The sequence below is a fragment of the Akebia trifoliata genome, chromosome 13 (assembly GCF_017979445.1).
Source record: "Akebia trifoliata isolate Shusen 1 chromosome 13, ASM1797944v1, whole genome shotgun sequence".
NCBI classification, from domain to species: Eukaryota; Viridiplantae; Streptophyta; class Magnoliopsida; order Ranunculales; family Lardizabalaceae; genus Akebia; species Akebia trifoliata.
The window spans coordinates 568,581-593,820 of record NC_141387.1 but is presented as its reverse complement, the minus strand read 5'-3'; the positions used below and the strand labels follow the sequence as shown (position 1 = coordinate 593,820).

General features: G+C 35.8%; 1 protein-coding gene and 1 non-coding gene across 4 annotated transcripts; one reads left to right on the top strand and one right to left on the bottom strand.

The window, feature by feature from the left end:
* Positions 1-226: 226 nt before the first annotated feature.
* TRNAT-CGU (transfer RNA threonine (anticodon CGU)) lies at positions 227-298 on the bottom strand. The gene has a single exon. It is a non-coding gene; the product is annotated as a tRNA-Thr (tRNA).
* A 5,136-nt stretch (positions 299-5,434) lies between these two features.
* LOC147387072 (binding protein) lies at positions 5,435-24,511 on the top strand. Of its 3 annotated transcripts, none has more exons than XM_086420772.1 (33): positions 5,436-5,659; positions 7,717-7,920; positions 8,059-8,240; positions 10,213-10,339; positions 10,501-10,719; positions 11,072-11,288; positions 11,395-11,540; positions 11,624-11,769; positions 12,536-12,685; positions 12,814-12,862; positions 12,933-13,124; positions 13,246-13,428; positions 15,793-15,947; positions 16,031-16,157; positions 16,275-16,424; positions 16,552-16,611; positions 16,776-16,912; positions 17,055-17,172; positions 17,337-17,471; positions 17,627-17,826; positions 18,918-19,074; positions 19,189-19,335; positions 20,310-20,390; positions 20,510-21,184; positions 21,362-21,472; positions 21,699-21,772; positions 22,060-22,111; positions 22,208-22,294; positions 22,405-22,442; positions 22,620-22,697; positions 22,777-22,955; positions 23,534-24,120; positions 24,228-24,511. In XM_086420772.1, the coding sequence occupies exons 1-33, from the start codon at positions 5,567-5,569 to the stop codon at positions 24,258-24,260; spliced, it is 5,289 nt and encodes a 1,762-aa protein (XP_086276898.1). In that variant the 5' UTR covers positions 5,436-5,566; the 3' UTR covers positions 24,261-24,511. The 3 variants fall into 3 exon arrangements, with proteins under 3 accessions (XP_086276900.1, XP_086276898.1, XP_086276899.1); XM_086420773.1 differs by having other exon boundaries at positions 5,437-5,659; positions 22,626-22,697; XM_086420774.1 differs by lacking the exon at positions 21,362-21,472 and having other exon boundaries at positions 5,435-5,659.
* Positions 24,512-25,240: the final 729 nt, after the last annotated feature.

Below are 25,240 nucleotides of genomic sequence, written 5' to 3'. Positions count from 1 at the left end.
ATCTCTAATAAGGGAACATCTTCCTATCTCAACAGTTCGGCCCCCCGTCCCAAAAATTTTATTGTGTTTGGGAAAATAAATTCCAATGTTTGATTTCCCCAAGAAAATGTAATTGAGAGAATAGTTGATTTTTTATGAATTCCAATGTCTGTAGTTTGTCTTTTTTTTTAATATTCAGCACTTGAAAATGACAGTTAATAAAGTAACAAAAATCAAACGAATCATAAGCTCCCAGCGAGGATCGAACTCGCGACCTTTCGCTTACGAAGCGAACGCACTACCACTATGCTATGGAAGCACAGTTGTTAAAAAAAGTTAAATAAAATATAAATAACTACTAAAATACTTGAGTACTTCCACAGAAATTTTATTGCCACATTAACCATCCTATCCAAAATCACAGCACAGGTGAAATTATTGATTTTAATAACCATACCATTCATTTAATGATTAACTCAATAAAAATTAGGGAGACCCCCCCCCCCCCCTCCTCATCTTTTTTTTAGTCGTGTTGGAGTGACCTCAAGCTAGAACCTCATATCGCACTTCTTGACATAAAAGTGGATAGGAACCGTAAATGCTTTTCACTTGTATCTCGATGAAATCATCTATGGTTCCCATATGCTTTCATGTCCAAAAGTGCAATATGAGGTTCTAGCATGAGTTCACTTTAGCAGTATTATTTTATTATTATTATTATTATTATCAATAAACTTGTTTTTAACGAGATCAATAACGCCATACGATGGGTATTGAACCTAGGTTTACAAAAAAAAAATTCTTGTTCCCATGGAAAATTGATAACGAATTGAATGCCCCAACTATGTTAGTTAGCACCTTCATGGTGTCCTGCTAAATATCAATGACCCATTTTTATTCACCCATTGCTAAGGTCAAAAAATAAATAGAGAAATTTTTGTTTATCACCAATTAAGTGAAAATATATCTATTACAGTAAGAAAATGGACACTCAGATACAAGGTACATCTTTTTTTTTTATTTTTTTTATTTATGCCGAGGTGTCCGATCCCATAGGCCTGACTAATAGTGACAAGGCAACTAGTCTCTTAGAAAATCATATCTCACCGCTCAAACTCCCGACTACATGTAATACCTCCCAAACCACACCTACTAGATAAGTCAAGAAAAATTCGTATGGGCGATCAACAAGGGGGTTTGAACTCAAGACCTCTCCATGCATAATTCATGATCACAAAAATATATAGTTTATTGAGAATTTCAATTTTAAATAGGAAAATAAATATTTTAGATATGTTAAATTACCCTAAAAAAAAAAAAATTCAATTTAGTGGAAGAAAATAAATTATGCCCAAAGAATTGGGGTGGCTTATCCAATCAAACAATCACTCACAACCATTTGAAATATATGAGAAGCAAACAACCTCACATGTATGACCACGTGTCACTATTGTTCACTTTTCGAAGTTGATTCAAGTTCTAAAGCCCAACACAGTTAAAAAAACTTCTAGATTTGAACTATGTTGACAGATGCTTTAAACAGCCCAAAAATCTGACGTGGCTCTCTTGGGCCCATATTCCATATTTATCTTTAGATTTTGGAAATTTTGTGGGCTTTCAAATCTACCCATATGTCCAGTACGAATTAGATACGAAACAGCCACGTCATCGTTTTTACATAGACATGCTCTTAAATACCACGTGTCTCATTAAGAGTAGTTAGACACGTGTTATTAAATTATAGTTGAATTTGAAACTCAGCTTCAAGGGTAGAGGATCTGGTCTCTTGTCCAACTCTGCCATAAATTCATATGGTGGCAATGGGTCAGATCACGTGGTGTATTTCATTATCGCATGGACATACTAGTCTTATTTAGTAAGGGTCGTTTTGTCTACATAAATTACTATATTAAGAATCAAACACTACATACCTCTAGATATAAATGAAAAATTGAATTAAAAAAATATAAATATAAATAAATAATTTAGTAAGAAAAATATTTTTCTCACCCAAATTATAAGTTTAATTATTAATTATTTTAAAAATATCTTAAAACATTCTTTAAATTTTATAGAATTAAAAAAATAAAATATATTAAGAAAAAAGTCTAGGAAATTCTTGTAAAAAAATAGATAACTTAAAAATTCTTAAATAATTGTTGATATATTTAAAAATACAAGTTAATGACAAATATAACCAAACATACTGATACTGTGCTAAAATGGCGTGTGCAGGGAACCATAGATTTTTTCCTTAAGAGATAAGGAATTAAGGAAAAAAATCTATGATTCTCTACAAACTGCCATGTCAGCGCAGTGTCGAAGGAAGTCAGTTCAGCATTTGCTTAATGGATAATATCTCATTGTTTTTAATTATTTGTTTACTAATGCTGAAGTGACCTCTAGATTGGACTTCACATCGCACACCTTGACGTGAAAGTGCATGGGAACTACCTTTACTTGTCTGTCAATGGTGGGGGTGAGACTTATAAGTATGAAGAATCTGTGATTAAGAGGGTCAAGAAAATACTAGCTTTGACGAAGAACTTTCTAACGTTGAAGGAAGTATTATCTTTATTATAAACTTGTTTTAACGAAGAAATGTTATGGTGTTCAGCTTGATGAGAATAGAGAGAGGGGGAGAGGGGGGAGGGGGGGGGAGGTGTTGAGAAGTTAGTGTTAATGAATATGTGCGTCATAGAGAGATTCAGACCGCCTAAGCAAAACACTGTCACAAATAATGAAGGAACTAGTAGATTTAAAAAAGGAAGCAACGTAAAATGGATACCTTGGTATTCATGATTGCGGTCTACTCTTATAAGAGAACCCTTATGAATTTTGAAATTAATGTTGGTCCTTAAGCACAAAACTTAAAAAACCCAACCTTATTTCCTTGATTTTATAAGGAAATGAAGATCTTGTATATAAAATAACATTACGAAGCCACTTCATAACTTTCACCACCATCTATTGTACAAGTAAGATTTTTTACGCTCACTTTTAAAATAATTACTTGAAGATGGGGGTATAGGTCCTTAATGGTAGAAAAAGGAAGAATGAAGGCTGTGAGAGTAAAGTAATGAGTTGATTCATAACGAAAACGTATAAGGTCGAAGAATCAAACTAATTTGATATTTCGAGGATGAATAGGAGCTAAATTGTGTTTATATGAGAAGACAAACTATACACCATATGATCATGGCATGATGGTGTAGATTCTCTCTTTATTTTTCTATATATAGCGTAGAGAATCTTTCTTTTCGTCCTTCGGGCAAGCGTTTAAAGAAGGGCTCGATAGCTAGGAAAGTCAAGTCAAGCACATAACGTTGTACTGTTAGGCAAGTAGTGGTTATAATCTCAACTTTCTTGTAGCTTTTGGGATCGGGACATGCCTTTTCATTTTCAAACTCAAATGCAAGCAGAGCCAACTTGTTTAGCCCAGTTGTTCAATCATAAGATAATTATAGTCATTCTTTGATTATGATCACTATGAGTTAGACTCAATAGAATTCGATCAATCATTTTTTCTGTCAGTAAGGTGAAGACTGAACCATGAATTCCCTTTCTTTATCATCGATCGAATCATTGTCTGTGACTCACGATTCTATTTTATCATCGATCCAATCACCATTTATGTTTTTTTCTTTTTCTTGATGAATATATCTTTTTACTTGTATGACTTAGATGACTCATATTTCTAAAGTGGTTCGATTGATGGGATTTGGTATGATACATATTTCTTATCAAAACATATCGATTTGGCCCCATAAGGGGGTCCACCACCTGATAGCATGTTGCCACCAAAGGCAAAATCGCATATTTCTTCTAAAGAATCTCATAAATATTCAAGAGCAATTAGAAAGCGATTCTTTAACCAGAAAGAATTATATCTAGATGTTAGATAGCTATCTAGAAGTTTTCACAACTTAATCATATACGATGGAATTATCAAGGATTTGATTATCGTTTTTTGAACTTTGTTTTTAACTCACGAGAGGCTTGGAAAACAAAGAGAATATGTGTACAAACAAGATATCCAACAAGTAGAAGAAAACTAATTAACTAGAGGAACACCTTAATATTTCGCAATGTGCCCCTATCAATGAAACAAGTGACTCATTATTTCAATATATCATTTTTTCAGATAAAAGAAGATTATGAAAACACTTACTCAAAAATATCTCTCTATATATAAAGACTAGGTTGAATATTTCATTTAGGCCATGTGTACTGCCACAGGTTCAATGACACTTCAACTCTCTTAACATTAATGATTTAGATTAGGTTTGATTTTTTATTTATTTATAGATCTAAGGCTTTGAAAATGGACAGCTGTTGAAAACCCAAATTTGAAATTGAAACCCATCAGTGAAAATGAGTTCTTTTTAAAAGTTTTTTTTTTCCCAAAGTTTTTAGATTTTTATGCTTTATAACCATGTGACACCCGATTGTACTTGTGGGTGCCACACGGGCATCTGGTCCATATAGATAGGTCGTTCTTTGGTCCATCCATATGACCTTATCTCATATGTATGTATGTATAATGATATTTTGGCAATTCCAATCGTGAGAGGTGGGTTGCAATTGGGGCGAGTTGGAGGGTAAATCCAAGCTCAATCCAAGTAGTAAAACCCTCAACCCGACTATTGGGCCTGAATCACTAACTCGAACTCGAACTCAACCCAAGCTAGATCTTCTAAAATCGGATTGAGCTTAGGTTAGCTCGAATTAGGTAATTTTGGACAAGTTGGCCTGTTGAATATCCCTAATTTCATTTTAATAAATAAATAAATGTCATATCTTAAAAAAAAAAAAAATTTACAACAAAAACAAAACCACTAGTAAATAAAATTCCATACAAACTCCAAATCCATCATTGAGAATAGTTAGACAAACCATACTTAATCGAAGCTCACATTAATAATATCCAATTGTCCACAAACTATAATAATAAGATGAAATAAAAAATTTAAATAGAAAAATATATAATTATTTTAAAAATATTTGTATATTAGTATATAAGCTTGGGTTGAGTCAGGTTGCTCTATCCCTCAACTCGAATTGAGGTAACCAAATTCAACTCATTTTCTACGTAACTCAGCCTAGGCTTACCCATCAATCGGGTTGAGTTCGGGCCAGCCCACAGAGGTTGCAGCCCCTAAAACACCCAAAATTTATTTAATTGGGCTTAATGGGCTGGGTCTGATAGTTTTAATAATATATGGGCCTAAGGATATTTCAGTAATTTCAATATCAAACTGATGACGTCAGTCTAATTGTCCAAGTCCCGACAAATTCACAAACGAAACAAATACTAAGCCCCTGTGCCCTTATAAATTCGTGCTCTCGTGCGTGTGTGTGGTACCGTGGTATGATATTTGAACTCCACATAAATTTAAGTCGTGAGTTAATTGAATTTCATTTCATTTAGAGTTCATTTCGCCTCCTTCGAAAACCTGAAAAACTAAAAAAAATAAAAGAAGAAAGAAAGAAAACCCCTCGCTCTTCGTTTCATATCTGTATTTGCTAAGATGGTCTCTTGAAAGAGATCTCGAACAGCTCTGAAGCTCCATTTCTTGCAACGAAAATGGCGCAAAAGCCTCAACAACAGCTGAGAGAAGTAGGGCCGAAGCTCGAGAACCCTCCGGGTTCGAAAGATGCTCTAATTAAGCTCTTGAAGGTAAGATTAGTTCTTACTTTTCTCTACTTGATTCTTCAAATTCTTCGAAAAGCCCTAATTTTTTTTGCGTTTTTTAACTTTTTGAGGTTCTTTGTTGTTCCATGTTGATTTGTGTTTATCGTTTACTTCGGAACCGTATTTCCGTAAGTAAGTTTGCATTTTTATGCTGAAAAATCGTGGTTTTGGTGAAACTTCGAGGAATTTCAATTGGTACTAGAGTTTGGTTTAAGAGTACGTGAGTCATTGTGGGGAAAAGGTACTGTTTTGATCATTGGTTTATGACCTTTGATGGATATTTGACTGTCCTGGGGATTGTGGAAGAGAGTTGTAGTGAAATTTGAGTTCATTGTGGGTGCCTTTTGGCATAAATTTTATTCTTTTAGGGGATAAATTTTTATCTTTCTTGGCAGGGAAGATAAAAAAAGAGAAAAATTAACATTGAATGAGTGGAGAATGGGGTGCTGGAATGAAGAGAAAGAGAGATTTAGGAATCAAAGAAGATCATTGACTATAGGCGAATATGACTCAGACTGGTGAAGTCTTGTGGGATTTATAATATTTTGGAAGGATTTAGCCTAGAAACAGGGCTGCAAATGATGGAGAAGAGTGCCTATCTGCGAGAGTATATGGACATTATCAAGGACATGTATGTGCTGTACTCGTAATTAGTTTGATATTATGATGGTGAGACATAGGAGTTTTATTTATAGTGGGTCTGTGCCAGGGATATCCCTGCCTAAGATGTTTTAGTTTTGTTTTTGGTGGAAATGCATGGGGAGTCGGTTCAAAACTAGAATACGAAACATCTTAGAAATTTAGAGTTTTAAGATAAGTAGGATCATGATATGATGTATACTACAAATTTTAATTAGGACACTCCAAGTTATGAGACGATTGTTAAGATTATCAGGAAAGAGTTAATTCAAAGCTAGATCAATGTGCTGGAACATCTTAGAAAATAATTAGGATCGTGATACGAGGTATACTACGAATTTTAGTTTGGACACTCCCAAGGTATGAGACGATTGTTAAGATTATCATGCAAGAGATATCCTAAATAGGCAACTTCTATTATTTTGTTTCAGTTGTCAATAAAGATTGCGGGAGTATCAAGGATTTGATAAAAATGTTGTTGGGTGGAAAACAGGTGCCCTATTGATCGAACTAAATAGAAAAATCTGAAGAGTACATTGTAATGAATTGTCAAGACATACTTATTTTATTTTATAGGTTTATCAAGAAATACATAAGATTGTTAAAAGTCAAAGATGGCATTGCAAGTTTACGATGATATGGTTAAGATCGGTATATGAACATGCATTCATATAATATAAAAAAAGATGTTCAGACTGAATAAATTTGAAGCACACACGAAATGGCTCTTGATAAAACTGAATGGCAGAATAGGATTCAGGTTGTTGATCCAGATGCTTGGTGTAAGGCATTGCGAATGTTGATGATGTACGGATAGATTGGCAGCGGTGTTTTATAACAAGGTTAAACAGTAATCTTGCACTAAAAGGTTCAGTTGGTTGTTTATGTTGCAAATTTTTTATGTCCATCCATTTGTAATGTTTAGTTGAGAACTTGAGACTCAGACAATCACAACATGGAAATATTTCTAGAAAATTTAAATGACCCCAGTTGACTTCAATCTGGGTACTTGTGAAGAAAATTGAATCACACCATGTGAGGTCCACCTTGAAAATTCCTTTCCATCCTCGTGGTTGAGTTCTTTTTTGTTTCTTGTTCATGTTGATGGAAACTACCCTGTCTCTTTTTGTGTGTTTGAATAATGCCATTTGTCAGTTTTGGTGCCGAATACGTTCTGATGTTTATTTTCTTATCAGTTTTCTCTAAGTAACATTTTTTTATATAAACATGAATTTCAACTAAGAGTTATCGACAGCCTTCTTTGACAATAGATAGTTCTCATTTTTGTTTGGTTCGTGGTGACCACAGAGAATATGAAATGTTTGGGACCTTACGTGTAATGTTAACTGACATGGAAATATGACCTTGTGATAGTTTATAAAATACACATTTTGTACTTGCAGCAAGCTGCGACTTGTCTTTCCGAGTTGGATCAGTCGCCCTCACCATCATCTTTAGAGTCAATGCAACCTTGTCTCAATGCAATTGTCAAGCCAGAATTGCTGAAGCATCAAGATAGGGATGTCAAACTTCTTGTGGCAGCCTGCATTTGTGAGATAACCCGAATTACTGCACCAGAAGCTCCCTACAGTGATGATGTTCTAAGGGTACATTTCTTCCCGGACAAAGTTTATTTTGTATTAGAAGGGTTTGCCTTGGGTACTATTTTGTGCAGTCATATTTTAAATCATCCATGCATTTTGTGATGGTGTCTGTTCCTGATTGAAGATGGATCTTTTTTGCAGGATATTTTCCGGTTGATTATAAGCACCTTTAGTGGATTAGGTGATATCAATGGCCCATCATTTGGAAGGAGGGTCATTATCTTGGAGACTCTTGCAAGATATAGGTCATGTGTTGTGATGTTGGATCTTGAATGTGATGATCTAGTGAATGAAATGTTCAGTACATTTTTTTCTGTTGCAAGGTATGTTTGCTTCGTTAAAAATGGCAATTTTCTTACTTTAATTTATGCAAGGTATGTTCAGTACATTACTTTAATTGTTGACTCTGGAAAATGCTCTTTGAGAACAATTTCCCCCATTGCATGTCTCTTCTTATCAATATATGCTAGCACTTTCAAGAAACTTTGCAGGTTGCCGCACATATGAAAATTGTGTTAATAACTAATAAGGAGACATATCTGTGTGTGTGTGACATATGTTGATGCTGTATTAATCAGCAAAAATGTATAACAGTAGGGAATACAGCTTCTTGCCTGGATAAGAAGTAAAATGTCATGATAGTGCATACATAATCGTTACACTCACTATTGAAGGGGAGCAATTGGTCTAACTAGTCTTAATAGAAGACCACAAAATAGTAACAGTCATTGTATGTTCAACACCCACTTACTGGCTAACTATATACTGACATATACTGGAATAGTTGAGTTGGATACGTCAACAGTTGCTAATTATATTGATAATTTTTTTATTGAAAGCTGCTAATTGCTCCTTTCTGGCAACTTCAAGTTAATGTAAGTGGGTTGGTTCCGGTTCGGTTCACCATCATATTAGATCGGTTCCGATTATTATCGGTTCCTGGTCCGGTTCCAAAATAAATGGAACTGAAACTCCAAAAATCATGGGTACCCATTGATTCCGTTTCTCAAGAATCGAATGACAAAAAAAGTATTTTAAATCATTATAAAAAAAATTCCTTTCAAAAAATTAACATATTATCAACAAAATTGTTAACTTAGTTATAATATGTTATACTTAGGATACAAATTATTTATTTTTTTCAAAAATAAAAATTTATCTTTGTTAAAAGTAATAATTTTTTAGAAGAGTAACTCATTTTAAGTTTCAATCGATAATTTATATGAAAAATTGAAGAATTTTATATAACATGTATTATTTATGAAATAAAAAATAGCTTAAATCATCCATAGTATGGAAGGAAATGACAAAATAAATCGGTTCTGGGTACCCGCGGGTACCCATTGGGGACCCATTGGATAGAATCTAACGGTTCCGGTTCCTATCGGTTTGGTTCCATTTTAGACCCAGTTCTAATCGGTTCCAATAAAAAGTGATCCAGAACTGGGGTATTCGGTTCCAGTTCGGTTTTGGTTAAATGGGTACCCACTGACACCCCTAAATGTAACTACCAATCCATCTTAAAATGTGCGCTGAAAATGCTCTATGTTTTGGAGGTGTTTGTCAGTTGGCATATTTCTACTTTCTCTTCTAGAGGGCGGTATAATGGTGCTTCATTCTTTTCACATTACGTAGGGGACTTGGATGAAAGGAAACCGGAGAGAATGGGGACTTTGCTTGATCAAAGAACTGTATTTTAGGTGGTCATTGATTTTTAGACTTCAATGGTTTGTTCTCAAGGATTTGCTTTTAGATGGGAACTATTTGTTAAAGGGGTAGCTCTCTCTGTATATATACTTTTACTTTCTTCTCCTTCTCTTGCATGTCATCTCGACCTCTTAGGCTGTACCGGTTCTCCTCTTGCTTATTAAAACATTGATATTTGTTTTAATAAAACACTTGGATTCTTGTGAACTCTGCTCTTCTTTGTTTTTGCTCCAAAATATCATTGTATCCTACAAGTTTATGTTGTGGGAAACTCTAGAACAGTACTATAAAATAGAGGGGGCTCTAAAACAGGCCGCGATTCTAATGAAACTCCTTGTCTTATGTGCCGATGCCGCTAAGATATGTCATATGTCACTCAGGCATGGTATGATTACTGCTTTTACTTTGTAGACCCAAGCATGGTGTCATTTACCAGTGTCCAGGTGGCATAACTAAAAAAACTCTTGCAAAAAACCATTAACTTTTTCCAACTAACTGCAATCGGAGAAGTATCTTGTTATCTCTTTTTTTTACACCTTCGGTGTTCAATTATTTGGGTGTTCACTGTTCTTGTTGATTGTTTTGCAGCGATGATCATCCGGAAAATGTTCTAACATCAATGCAGACAATAATGGTACTTCTCTTGGAAGAGAGCGAGGACATTCAGGAGAATCTCTTACTTATTATATTGTCTGTTTTAGGCCGGGGGAGAAGTGTGAGTCCCTTCTCTCCATGCCAATAATTTCCCTTGTTTTCTTTCTCTTGGTTACTTAGAATGCGATTTTCCTACATTCTTATATCTGTTTATGCCATTTTCAAGACTTTACTTTCCTATGAATTTTTTTTAAAGTGTTGATTTGGAATTTGTGATACTAGGATGTTTCTATGGCTGCACGGAGGCTTGCTATGAATGTTATAGAACATTGTGCAGGAAAACTTGAACCTTGCATAAAGCAATTTCTTTTATCATCGATGTCAGGAGATAACACTTCTTTGAATGGTCAACTTGATCATCATGAAGTTATCTATGACATTTATCGTTGCGCTCCTCAGATCCTCTCTGGAGTCATCCCATACCTTACTGGAGAACTATTGGTAAACATATCTTACTAATTGCCTCTTTTATGCATTTTCACTTCACAGTATGTTAATTGCATACTTCCCAATAGCTATAGCTAAATTGACTTGGAAAATTATATAGCATATGGATGTTTATTGGAGTTCCTTATTTTATTTGTTGAAGGTGGCAACCTGATGCTGTGATATCTTTATTAAGAGCACTTCTATTGCAATTCTGAAAATTTGTTAAACGTTTTTTGCATGGTCAAACTGATTTACCTCATATGTTTCTCTAAAATAAAGAATATAAATATTACACTTTTCTCTGTTAGAGTTTTGAAAAGGTCTGATGAACCAGCTCTCACTTCCTAAGAATCAATTTCTACAGACAGATCAGTTGGATACTCGTTTGAAAGCAGTGAAGCTACTTGGCGACCTGTTTTCTCTACCGGATTGTGCCATCCCTGCAGCATTTCAGCCGATCTTCTCTGAGTTTTTGAAGAGGTTAACTGATAGAATAGTAGATGTTCGAGTGTCTGTTATTGAACATGTTAAGAGCTGTCTGCTATCAAATCCTTTCCGAGTGGAAGCGCCTCAAATCATTGGTAGTTGTTTACTCTCTTTTTTTCCTTTAAACTTTTTAGCATCTTTTGGGAGGATGGGAACCATAGGTTACATCTATTGACCGTGATCTGGATGAACATTTTTCAGATGCCCTCTGTGACCGGCTATTAGACTATGACGAAAATGTTCGGAAACAGGTCATTACCGCACTTTGTGATGTGGCATGCTGTGCCTTGAATTCCATTCCTGTTGAAACTTTAAGAGTCGTTGCGGAGCGCCTTCGAGACAAATCGGTACTCTCTATCTGTGTGCTTTGTTTGATTATTCTAATTTCCAATGATGATTGTGTTGACAATTTTCTTTTCAAAATATCCAGCTACTTGTAAAAAGATATACAATGGAGAGGCTAGCCGAAATATACAGATTTTATTGCTTGAAGTGTTCTGATGGCTCAATCAGCTCTAGTGAATTTGACTGGATTCCTGGGAAGATTTTGAGATGTTTTTATGACAAAGATTTCAGGTAAGAATGAGATATAATCATGCAAAAACCTGTATCAGCATTAATCACATTCTGATTTCTGATTAAAGCACAGCAAGATTTCTTCATCTTAACCTCATTTATTTCGATGGCTGTTTTTATTGTCGCAAAAAATACAATAAATATTTAGTTGAGAAACTGGAGCATCACACACATCATCATCATCCCTTTGTTGAACTTATGCTTCTGCCTGATTTGCGTTCTTGAAGGTTTTTGACTTGAGACATACACTTCCTTCTAAAATTACTATCAGTGGTCTACATTCTGTAATCTGTATTATCTAAAATCTTTTCGACAGTAGCAACCAGCAATAGACTTGATGTTGGATTGAATGTCTTAAATTAAGGTCCTAGTGGATATTCTCATCAAAGACCAAACCTGGGAGTCACAGGGGACACAGAGCTGCCCTTGTTGGGGGAATGCAGGGGCAGAGCCCCCAACCCAGTGAAACTCTATTAGGGAAATTTGATTTTAGGGCAATTATGTTATGTTGGTTTTGGGAGATTTGGTTTCAGATTTGGAAATCTCTCATCATTCATCTGTGGACATAAGCTTAGCCGAACCACTGATCTTTTTTTCTTGACTTAATATTTCTTGATTGTTTCTCATTATATACATTGTTAGGTCAATGGATCTAAGTTCACACTTAATGTGGTGTGTTGTTAGTAAACTTTTTAATTGGGTTGTTTAGTTAACCAATATCTTCTGAAACAAACGTGTTTTTGAACACTTATATTTACTTTTTCAGATCGGATACAATTGAAGTTGTTTTTTGTGGTTCTCTGTTCCCGACGGAGTTCTCAATGAAAGATAAGGTGAAACATTGGGTTACAATCTTCTCGGGGTTCGATAAAGTTGAGGTTAAGGCTCTTGAAAAAATAATGGAGCAGAAGCAAAGGTTTGTTATAAATTCTTGGTTTTGGCATCATGCACTTATGTATGATCTTTTATAAAACTCTATTTTTTCTCAGTTCTTGTATATAGATTTTTGCGCAGATTATCAGGGGATTTCTTCTTGAATTGCAGGTTACAACAAGAAATGCAGAAATATCTGCCTCTTAGACAGATGTATCAGGTTTGCAAGTCTTGGAAATTTAGTGTTAATATCAGTTTAGAAGTGCACAACTCAATCTAATCAAATGCAGGATTGTGATTCCCCCGAGTACCAAAAGAGAAGTTTTCTCTGCTTCCGGTTAATGTCTCGCTGGTTTACTGACCCCGTGAAGGCCGAGGAGAGTTTCCAGATTCTTGATCAACTAAAGGATGCTAATATTTGGAAAATTTTAGCAAATCTACTTGATGTAAACAACACCTTCCAGCAAGCGTGGAAGTATCGGGTATTTCTTTAACTTCTACTATTGATTATGGAGAATAAAGCAATACAATATGAGCATGATCGGAATTGTTTATTTTTTGTTTACTTTCTCTTTCTTTCTTTCATAAATTGAAATTTTGCAGGATGACTTGCTCAAGATCCTTGGCGAGAAGCACCCACTTTATGATTTTCTTGGTACATTCTCGATGAAATCCTCTTATCTACTCTTCAACAAAGAGTGTGTGAAAGAAATTCTTTTGGAAGCCACCACACAAAAATCTGCTGGAAATACACTACTTACTCAATCGTGCATGAATCTACTAGTGGTAAAAACATCTGCCCATAACATTTTGTATTTGTAATAATAAATACTAATCCTTTAGTAATAAACCTGGCATGTTTTTTTCTTCTTCTTTTGGGCATAGTTTGTTGGTTAGTGTTTTCTTCGTGTGCATATTTTCATGCTTCAATTGGATATTTTCTGGTTTTTATATGAGTATTTGGTGTACATGGTTTACTTTTAGTGTGAATGCCTTAAAGATGCTCCTGCAAAACTTAATGAATTTTTGCAGTCACTGATTGATATTAGGGCCATTGGCCGTATTGTTCCAACACGTGCCACCCCAAGGGACGAAGAACCAGACTCCACAATGACCAAATTAATTGCAATGCCTGGAAATATGATCATTAGATTTTCCATCAGTCCTGGGTAGGCAGCAGATCTTGGGGATGATCTTCTTCCACTTAATCAGATTATCAACCATTAGGAGTTAATTGATCGAGGGCGGCCACATAAAGAAGGCATCTTTCAATGGAATGGGCGGACCCCAAATGACCTTTGGAGGATGCTTTACTCCTGTAATAGATCTTCTCATATAGATATTTGACCTAAAATTGTTTTTAATTGCCAACAAAAAATGCCCCACATCTACTCCCTGTTTACACTTTTCCACCCTCCATACCTTCAACTCTCTTATCTTGAAGAAAACCTAACAGTTACCCATTGATTCCATCACCCAATCATTGATGTATCTTCGAAAACTCAATTCCCACGTGTAGTGCCATCCAATATTCTAAATATAAAGGGAAATGTCTTCTTAAAAGTTCAGCAGCAATCCAAATATCCTTCCAAATTCTGATTTTACACCCATTCCTCACATCAAAGGCAATCCTTTTCTTTATTTATTTTTATATGAGATTTCTTTCTTTAATTCAGTCATGTTAATGCATACCTTCCACACTCCACACCCCAAATCTATAGAGCCATTTACCCAAAAGGGTTTTTTGTTTATAACTGAAGAACCTCAATCCGGGTCTGTCATTCTATTTTGTAAAACAAATCTTCTTCCAACCTGCTAAATGATTTTTGAACTCATCTTCCTTCTCTCTCCACAGGAATTCTGTGATTAGCTTTTCCAACCTTTTAGCTGCATAAGTTGCAATCTTAAATAGAGACATAATTAATGAAGTGCCAACTTAGCTAAGTTGGTAAGATGTGTGGAATGTTGTTCCTACATCCTACCCCCCCTTGAACACAGGTTCACCTTGCTAATCACTAACCTTCACCTATAAAAAAAATAAAAATAATAATTGATGGGAAGGCTGGATAAGATACTTCTAATCAAAGTAAGCTTACTTCCCTTGGATGGATAACTCTTCGTCAAAGAAGCAAGTCTCTTGTTGAATCTCTCCACCACTAGATCCCAAATAGACTTCAATCTGAGATAGAAAGGACAGGGTCTAGGCCGGAAATAGCACCTCAGCAGGAACTCCCCTACCTGCCTGTCGAAGGCCATTAGTGATATGGGCAAAACAAAACTTACGTGAATAGTTGTCTCCAACACTGCGTAGCTTCCATGACTTTGATTGGGGGTGAGTGTCGTCGAGGGTTGGGATACAACCTTGGAAAAAGGCTGGGGTGCTCCCCCAAGACACCAGTCCGATAGAATGAAAAATCTACATTTGAAATCTCAGAGGAGGTAACACCATACGTGTAAATGAAGCGGAGACGGCTGCCCGGGAATTGACCATGTTCCGTTAGGATTAGGGATGCCACCCTCGAAGAAAGAACCTAATAAGTAGTAGGCAGAGTACCCTTCTTACATCCCAAGTTCTCTGCTATGTTTCCCAAATTATCCACCGCCATACCAATCACTTCACTCTTGGAAATATTAATTTGAAGTCCAAACACTGCCTTAAAGCACCTAAAAACATATCTTGCTCACTTGAAGCTTTAAGCAAGAACACTGTCATCTGCAATTGAAGATGAGATACGTTAGATTACTTGTTTAAGCAAAACCCTTCCAAAATTCCTCCCTCCATGGTTTTCAAATTCAAGCTGTTCAATGCATTTGCTACAATGATGAAAATAAATGAAGATAATCACCCCACCTCGACCCCTTCGACTCCTAAATTAACGAATACCAAGATAGAAGGTTTGGAGATGCAATAGCCAATCCCATATGGAACCTCTGACCAAACCCCATCTTATGCATCATATATGTTGGAAAAGTATTTCAAAATGAATTTAGCAATACCATGAACTCTTATATTGTAATTATGGGTTGCAATCTCTGTTCTAATAAATGCTGGCAGCATTTTTGGTTCTCATATTCGTTGAAATCTTGATTTCACAAGTTTTTCTGCACATGCAAAGTCCATGTTTTGAGCCTCTCAAGATCATCTTTCAGATTCTTGCACGTTTCTCTCCGTCACTTCTGAGTGGCACTGAAGAAGATTTGGTGAATCTTCTTAAAGATGACAATGAAATAATTAAAGAAGGTGTTCTGCATGTTCTGGCAAGGGCTGGTGGAACCATCCGGGAACAACTTGCAGTGACTTCTAGGTACTAGCCTTTGAAATCTTTGACTCATAGTAGCAAAGATTCTTACCTTGGGTATGCTTTTATATCTTGTCGTTGAATTGCAGCTCCGTAGACCTTATATTAGAGAGGCTTTGCCTGGAGGGTAGCAGAAAGCAGGCCAAGTATGCTGTACATGCTCTAGCCGCAATAACAAAAGATGATGGACTCAAGTCACTTTCTGTTTTGTACAAGGTTTCCTTGTGTTTTTTTTTTTCATTCATCACCGTTAAGTCTTGTTATTTGCAGATACCAGTATCTTCTGATTATGTTGGTTTCTGTGTGGATTGATGTTTCTAATTGGATGTGCAGAGGCTTGTGGACACGCTGGAGGGAAAAACGCATTTGCCTGCCATATTGCAATCACTGGGATGTATAGCACAGACTGCAATGCCTGTTTTTGAAACTAGAGAGAGTGAAATTGTAGGGTTTATAACAAGCAACATTCTAGAGTGCAGTAATGTATGCCTTCAGAACTTGCTGTCTTCCATAACCCTATCTCTAAAATTTCAAAAGTCTGTTTTTGCTTAAATATATTTATTTATTTATACTAAATGAAATTTATTAAATATATTTATCACTGTTTCAGAAAGCAGAGGATAATACTAAAACCAGTTGGGATGAAAGAAGCGAACTTTGTTTACTGAAGGTCAGTTAGAGTACAGAGAATTTTATTTGGCTTTTGTTGTTTCTAGGTATCATGGAAGACGTGTTTTTTTAGAGTCCTATTATTTTCTGATGTTTGCTTTTCACAATACATCGCCTTGAATGATCCCTTCGACATGGGGACATACCTCTGTTTATGCACTACAGATATTTGGCATGAAAACGTTGGTAAAGAGCTACTTGCCAGTTAAAGATGCTCATTTGCGTTCCGGGATTGAAACTCTCTTGGGAATCCTTAAAAATGTTATTTTGTTTGGTGAGATTTCAGCCAATGTGGAATCCAGGTACTTTAAGTCGCACGTTGGTGTTTCTTTAGGATAAATGAATCCAGCACCTTAATTTTACTTGTTCGGTTTACTTCTGAATATTGCTTGTTCTTAGAGTGATTCTACATTCATACCTTTTCTTTTTGTTGCTATTTTGCAGTCCTGTTGATAAGGTCCATATGAAGCTTGCTGCAGCAAAAGCAGTCTTACGTCTGTCAAAGCACTGGGATCATAAGATACCCATTGATATTTTCCACTTAACCTTAAGAACATCAGAGGTTGAGCCCTTTACTGCTAAAGGTTTTCTTAGAAGAGTAGTTAAATTAGCTTAGTTTGGTTAATCTTGGTACAACTGATTTTTTGGATCTTGTTATTTTTGCTAAAAATGCTGTTACTACTTTTTCGTAAGTGTTCAAATGTGACTGGCGTTTTTGACTGACAGGTTGACTACCCTCAGACTAAGAAACAATTTCTCAGCAAAATACATCAATACATAAAGGACCGACTTCTGGATGTGAAGTATGCTTGTGCCTTTTTAGTTAGCAGAATTGGATCCCAATCGCCAGAGTTTAAAGAGGTTAATATTCTAGTTGTTTATACTAGACATCAGTAGGTTCTTGGTATTTCTCATGTGTTTGGCATAATTCTTTTCCTTTCTTCATATGTGGTGGAGAAGGTCTCTTTCTGGTTAATGTATTTTTATCTTTTCTCATCTGCATTTTAATTTGGCAGGACAAACAGAACCTAGTTGAAATTATTCAAATGTGTTACCAAACAAGGGCACGACAGCTTTCTATGCATTGTGATGCAAACCCGCTGATGACTTACCCAGAATACATTATCCCATATTTGGTTCATGCTCTTGCTCATCATCCCTCATGCCCTAATATAGATGAATGCACCGATGTTAAAGCATTTGAATCCATATACAGGTATAGTTGTTACTTACATTTTGAATAATACAAAAACTCAGTTGAGAGTTGGACCATAGCATTGGACATGGTTTAGGTTCATTTTTCTTCAAATCTATATATAACTTTTTTTGATTGGTCAGTTTTAGAGATATACTTATAGATGTTTAGTTTTAAAAATAAGATATACTTGTCAATGTTTGTGCACAAGATATAATCACGAATGTAAATTGTGTGAATCTTTCTACTATTAAGCGATAGTCTTTATATTTTTCATATCTTAGATGCAACCTGAAATTGCGTACCAAAGTTGAGATATCTATTACTGTAAAAACTAAAAATTACTCTGAAGCATCGGGAACAATTTTCACAGAACAGTCTAGGGAACCTGGAAAGGACATTGAAGCCATTTTCTTAATTGACAAAAAAAATAATTTTGAAAACAAAAAAATATTAGTTACATTTATTGTGATACATCTAGCATAAGAAAAGTGAATTGTTTCATGCAATATATTTTCTTTTAAAGATGGAAGATGTATTTATTATTTTATTTTGGTTTTGTTTTTCGTACTTGATATTATAATGCCAACCCCAGTATTTAAAACATAGATGGTGAATTGATATCGTAAATGCGCATTGCTTAGGAAAATATATCCGCAAATGACGTGAAGGATCTCCGGTAAATGAATGGCTGAGATGGGAGGGTATTCTCTAGGGATTCCAAATGAAATGCATCCCTAGGAAACATATATTGATCCCTGGATAACCTTGCTTTTTTCCTCTCATCTCAGCCGTATGCTTGATGCTGTGTATCAAACGTTGTTTGAGGTTAGAAAAATTCTAATACTTATTCCATTTAGGATTTTCTATTTTCCTCCCCTGTGCATAAACACGTCTCTGTTTTATTGACACCTCTACCTTAGTGAAAATTGTCAAGGTGGCAAATATTTTGGAACATTTTCAAATTTTCAGCATGCAAATCATTGTGAATAATGTTGGATTAGATGATTAACGATTTGTTCTAGTGCTACAAATGATATCCTGGTTGTAGACAATGATGGATAAATAAGAGACCAGAAACCGCTATACTTACTAATTTTTATATTTTTCAGGCAATTGCATTTATTTCTTTCTGTGCTGCTGCATGGAGATGAAGATGGCAAGTCAGAGGTTAATAACAGCAAGGAAAAGGAGAGTCTTTCCGCAATAATCTCCATCTTTCGAAGTATCAAGTGTTCAGAAGATATTGTTGATGTAATGAAGTCTAAGGTAGGTCTTCTGTTGAGTACGATGAGATTTGGAAGTCTTATTCGTCGAAAGCTCTTTCCTATGGTTATTCTGAATGACTGAATCATTGTGTGATGTGTTCATTGTAAATCACAGAACTCACATGCAGTCTGTGATCTTGGGCTGTCAATCATCAAGATTTTATCTCAAAAGCAGGAGGATTTGGCAGCATTGACAACATTAGTTCCACTACCTTCAGCACTATACAAATCACTTGAGAAGAAAGAAGGGGATGATCTTTTGGTAAGTACTATCCAATTTAAAATTTGTTTGCCTGGTTTGGTACAGTGTTCTAGGAGGTTGAGTTGTGGGATGATGCTCCCACCCTTTTTGATGAAGCCTTAACATAATAAATGGAGGAGAAGTAGGAGTAGCATACATACGCCTTGGGGCGTGCCTCAACTTGTGAGGCATACAACATATTTGAACCTCACCATTGAAGGACGGACTGTGATTCTGTATTCCTTTTGGGGCATGCCTTGCCTCCGGGAGTACGCCTCATACTTTTTTGAACAATGGTTGACTATTTGTGGGGGTTGGGCCACCTGGAAAGAGGAATGGTTTGTGTTTATCTGCAGTTCATTTACTTGGATGTGCTGAATATTGTTGCAGTATTAGGACTTAAGATTTCTTTGCTGATGCTGGATCTTGTTTCTACCTCCTTGATTGTTGTTATTAAATATTATTTTATTTTTAACCATTCTCTTATCCTTAATTACAGATTGCTTACTGATTGAGATGGAAGGTTTTATTTGGCTACTTATGCTATGTAATGCCAGATTTCTTTTGTAGTTCTCTTATTTATCAGTCGATGCTCAGAACTAAATGACATTCAATTGGGCAATACGTCTAGTAGGTCTTTTCCCCAGGAATTGTGTTAACTTTCTTAAGTATTCTAATATTTAGTTAGAGGTCAATATAGGGTCATGATAAGGTAGACATAAAGAGTAGTTGGCTTTTTGATAGAGGCTGTAAAGTCTGATTGAATCCAATGCCAAAGCTATCACAGCTGATCTTTCTCTTAGGGGATTTACTGCTTTCATCTTATTTCTTTGAGAAAAAAATGAAAATTTCATAGTTCCACTGGTAGAGGCTGATAGGGGAGTTATGTAATGCAATTTTCAGCATATATTTTAGATTGAGATTTGTTCATCTGTTCCTTCAACTTATCATCCAATAATGTCATGTAGATTAATCTTATCACACGTTTCTTTTAGGCCAATGAGGGGCATACGTGGTTGGCGGGCGACGGTGTTTTGGCCCATTTTGAATCTCTCAAGCTGGAATCTAATGGAATTGTATGTTCCATATCCCAAGGATGTTTCAATCATAAACTTTCCACGATATTGTGGTAATTTCTATGCAACTTCTTATGCAGTACTAACTTTATTTAGTGCCTTCTCTGTGATGCCATCAGGTTGCCGAGGACGAGAAGATTTTGAAAGATGGTGACAAAGATAGAAATGAAGTGCCTCTAGGGAAGATGATAAAGCATCTAAAATCTCAGGGTACCAAGACCAAAAAAGTTGGCAAGAAAAAGGCTTTACGAACTGAAACAAAAAATCCGGAGAATGACGTTGATATCTTAGGAATGGTGAGAGAAATAAACCTGGATACTCTTGAAAGATCCAAGAATTCTGAAACAGGCAATGGTGGTGTTGAATATTTTCCAAGTGGGGAAACAGATGATCTGAGTGATGATCAGAAAGTTTCAGCTTCTCGGAAGAGGAAAAGAAGGAAAACTGGTGATGCAACATCCAGGGCATTACCGAAAAGCAAACGGTCATCAAATGTTCACAAATCATCTCACTCGAGGAGTTCTTCAAAGGGTTCGAAAAAAGCCTCAAGAGTCAAATCACGTCATACAGAAATACCCTCCTTCCGATCTAATGAGATGGATGAGGAAGACCACACTGATTCAGCAGATAAAATGTCCATAGAGAAAGAAGAAGTAGAATCCATGGAGATGGACTTGCTGGCATCGTGCTTGCCAACCAATAAAAGCTTCTCATCAAAACGTAAAGGCAAAGGCTCTTCTTTTGGCTTTAGTGATGCAACACATATCGGAGACGCTGGTAGCTCTGAGATGAAGGTAACCTTTTTCTATGACCAGACTTGCATGCACTGATGCAAACTGTTCAATTTTTTGCCATATCATGGTTGTATAGAAAGAATTTATTTGTAGAGGTGGTCATCTCAACCATTTCTCTTTCTATCCAATAAAATTGATACTATTAAAAAATAAATAAAATTGTAACTATGTGTGCAGAAGCCTAGTGTGCGTGTGAAATCTGATAAGAATAATTCTATTGGTAATTCCAAATCCTCCAGTGGATCCATTAAGAAACGGAAAAGGAGAAGTATTGCGGGATTGGCAAAGGTGATCCCTATCTGCTATTCTTTTTATCAATCCGTCTGATTCAAGGGCATGCCTTTCAAGTGTGTTAGTTATCTGTTATTGCTAGCCTTGCTCTTTAGGAGAGATGCTAATCAAATTTGTAAAATCACAAATGTTTTCTCTGAAATTTCAGTCTCCCTTATGGCTTGATCTATTTATCATTTTCCTCTGAAATATGGCTTAATCTATTTATCATTTTCCTCTGCAGTGTTCTTCAGGTAAGGATGAAAATCACAGCTTGGTTGGGTGCAGAATAAAAATATGGTGGCCATTAGACAAGCAGTAAGTGTCTTGTTTGGTTTGTTAATGCAGATAAAATTAAACACAGCTAGAATTTACACCCAGGAAAGCACCAAGCTTTTGTGAACTTAAAAATGAAGATAATAATACTCCTTACAGAAAGATGATGCAAGAAGTGTTGTATGGAGTAACTCCTAGATATTTTGGTGTGCTGCCACAACGATTACTATTGCAACAGTTTTTTTCTGTGTATACTCATGGATGGATATCTGTTTCTTTTGGTTTATTGTTCTCATTTGTGTAGTTAATTATTCTGCTATTATTAACAGATTTTATGAAGGTTTGGTGGAGTCTTATGACCTGGAAAAGAAGAAACACATGGTAGGCTTCACTTAAAAAAAAAAAAAACCTTATTTACTATCTATCTAATTGTCATCCTCTCTAAGAGTGATTTCTTCTCAACTATATCATGTGAAGATATTATACGATGATGGAGACGTGGAAGTCCTTCAGTTGGATGAGGAGCGGTGGGAGCTCGTCACTGATGGTGACAAGCCTAGAAAGGTCTTGTTTTTAATTATTGATCATTTACTTACAGATGAAGCTACTTTACTCTCAGCTTCTAGAATGGTTGCACAGGTTTCTAATACTGTTAACTGTTACATCTTCCACAGCGGCTAAAATCATCAAAGATTTCCACCACCAATGGAGTGTAAGTATTATTTCTCTAATGCGTATCTTAGACATTTTCTCTCTTTTTCTATATTGAAAAGTGGTTTTAGGATGGGATCGATATCTATTTGGCCACAATCTTAGCTGTAATTGATCTGTTAAAATGTGATATTTTTTAGGGGAATGCTATTTTCATTTCTTCATTTATTATTTCAAGTTACAGGTCGCCTGGACAGAAAAAGAATGATAAAAAGACGTCGAGTGGCTCACGACAGAATAAGAAATCCACTAAGAAGTAAGCAGAATCTTGTGATGCGGGTGTTGTGTTAAACAGTTTTTTTTTATTTCCTTATCAACCCTTAATTGGATGACAGATCTTCATCTTCTAGAGTGCAATTGAAAGGAACTCCCAAGAAAAGTGTGGAGCACAAAGAAAGTGGTATTTTGGAAAGAAACATTGATGCTGACTTTAGTGAAGCCGAGAGCAGAGGGACCTCTGACCTATCAATTCCCGAGCCCTCTTCAATGTCGAAAGTTGATGATACAAACTCAGGTAATACTTTCTGCAGGCTATCATATTAGAATCAACAGTTGTATGTCTTTTCAGCATTGTTTTAAATCTCATCCAAGACCGAGACGACTCGTCTAATACGTCTTGGTATCGTCCACAAACAAGACGGATAGACAAGTCAAACGTATCGGACGAGATTTAAAACTAAAGTTCATTTTTCTCATTGTTGAACGAGACGGCTCAAACGTATTGGAAAACTTGTCCGAGACAACTCGATCCTGTTCATGGATGAGACAAGACGCCAAAATGAGTTTTAAAACCATGCTTATCAGTGCATGAATCCTAGGTAGGTTACAGTTGAGGTAAACTTCTTAACTGGAAGGATTACAAAAGAAATGTCATTGGAAATATAAACCCAATCACCCAAATTTTCTGGTAAGCTTGGTATTTAACTTGTGAACTTAACAGTTGTGATGCTGCACCTCCAAGCTTAAACCCCAGGGAAGCCGCTGACATACACTGCATTCGTTCTCTCCCAGAATTTGTCAAGCTTCCAATAGCGTTTTTTTTTTTGTTTCTTTTGAAATAAAAATTGTGGGGTGTTTCTTTGTCTTCTCCAGGTGATTCTGAAGGGGAACAGATAGAAGAAGCAGGGAAGAACCCAACAGATACTGAAGATCACAAAGAAGAGAAATCAAATGCTGAAGGGAAAGAGGTAGAAAATGCAGAGATGAGCCCAACAGACGTGGAGGAACCCAGTGAAGAAGATAAATCTGATTTTAAAGGGAAACAAGTAGATGAAACAGAAGAGAGCCCAGCTGATGCTGAGGAATCTGGTGAAGAAGATAAATCTGATTTTAAAGGGAAACAAGTTGATGAAACAGAAGCAAGCCCAGCTGATGCTGAGGAATCTGGTGAAGAAGACAAACCTGATTTTAAAGGGAAACAAATAGATGAAACAGAAGAGGGCCCAGCTGATGCCGAGGAATCTGGTGAAGAAGGTAAATCAGATTCCTCAGGAAGGCATGTAGAAGAAATTGAAAAGAGACCGACTGTCAGCGAGGAATCTGAGAAGCAAGAAAAATCAGATTCTGAAGAAGATACAGGGAAGAGCCCAACTACTGACCAAACACTATCTGATGAAGAAGAGAAATCAGATTCTTCCAACTCTCGAGCTACTACTGAAGATTCCGATGATGAGCCTCTTGTACTTACCTTTAACCTCGTCATTACCTATAATTTGTGTTTTTTTTTTTTTCTTCTTTCTACATTTTTCCAAAGTCTAGATTCTAATTTAATTTTTACTAAATGCAGAGCGTGTGGAAGCGTCGTGCCGGGAAAGGATAAGCAAAGTCTAAACTATAAACCCACTACATTGATCAGCTCTTCTAAAATTCAACACAGGTGTTGATGCCTCTTGTGTTCATTGGATGGTAGTTGCAAAGGTGAGATAGGAAAACAGAGATGGATGTTATTCAACTGTGACGACACACTTCTAATAAACAAATACTGTGCAGTTACATTATGGTTCCACGCAGCATATACCATGTAAAAATAATTATTAACATGCTAATGTCTATGAAACAATATTTTGTGCAGTCTTGTCCTGTGTGATCCTATACTTAGCATGACTGAGTAATTAAGATGATTATGGAGCGGGCCCACCAAGTAGATGCTCTCTTGATGATTGATACAATAGCAAGAGTTGGTGTAGTTGCTAAAGTCTTTGGGTGATGATATCTGAGACTTGGGCTCAAATCCCATTAACACCAAGTTACTAATTAAAAAGTTCACTAATGATTTTCTTGGTGAAATTTGAAGTTAAAGGACCTGAGAATGTAGATGAGAAAATTTTTTTCCCCTCTTTTTTGGTAGATGAGAATGTAGAATGGCCCTCCAAAAATATAAAATATGAAACTTTAATAGCCAACTAAAATATCAAATAGTTTGTCATGTTAGTTCCATCAAAGAACACTATCTTGACAATATATGGCAGGTAAGGTTTAAAATCTGGTTATGTTGAGAAAAATCAAAATTTCAATTGAAATATTAACCGACATTAAAATTTTTTTTTTTTTTAGAAATGTTTGTGTTTTGTTTCAATCAAAATTTTAACGTGTGCCCTAATGTGCACTAAATATACTTTTGGACATTAAATTTTTGTACCAAAACTACCCTTAAAAAAAATTACTTTTATCGAAATACGCTCAGATTCTAATTTCAAAGTGTATTTATTTCACTTTATTCTGTCCCCCTAGGGAAAGAAAAGAAAAAAAAACACCAAATATTTATTTCCAAAGTGTATTTATTGCAGTTTAACGTGTGTC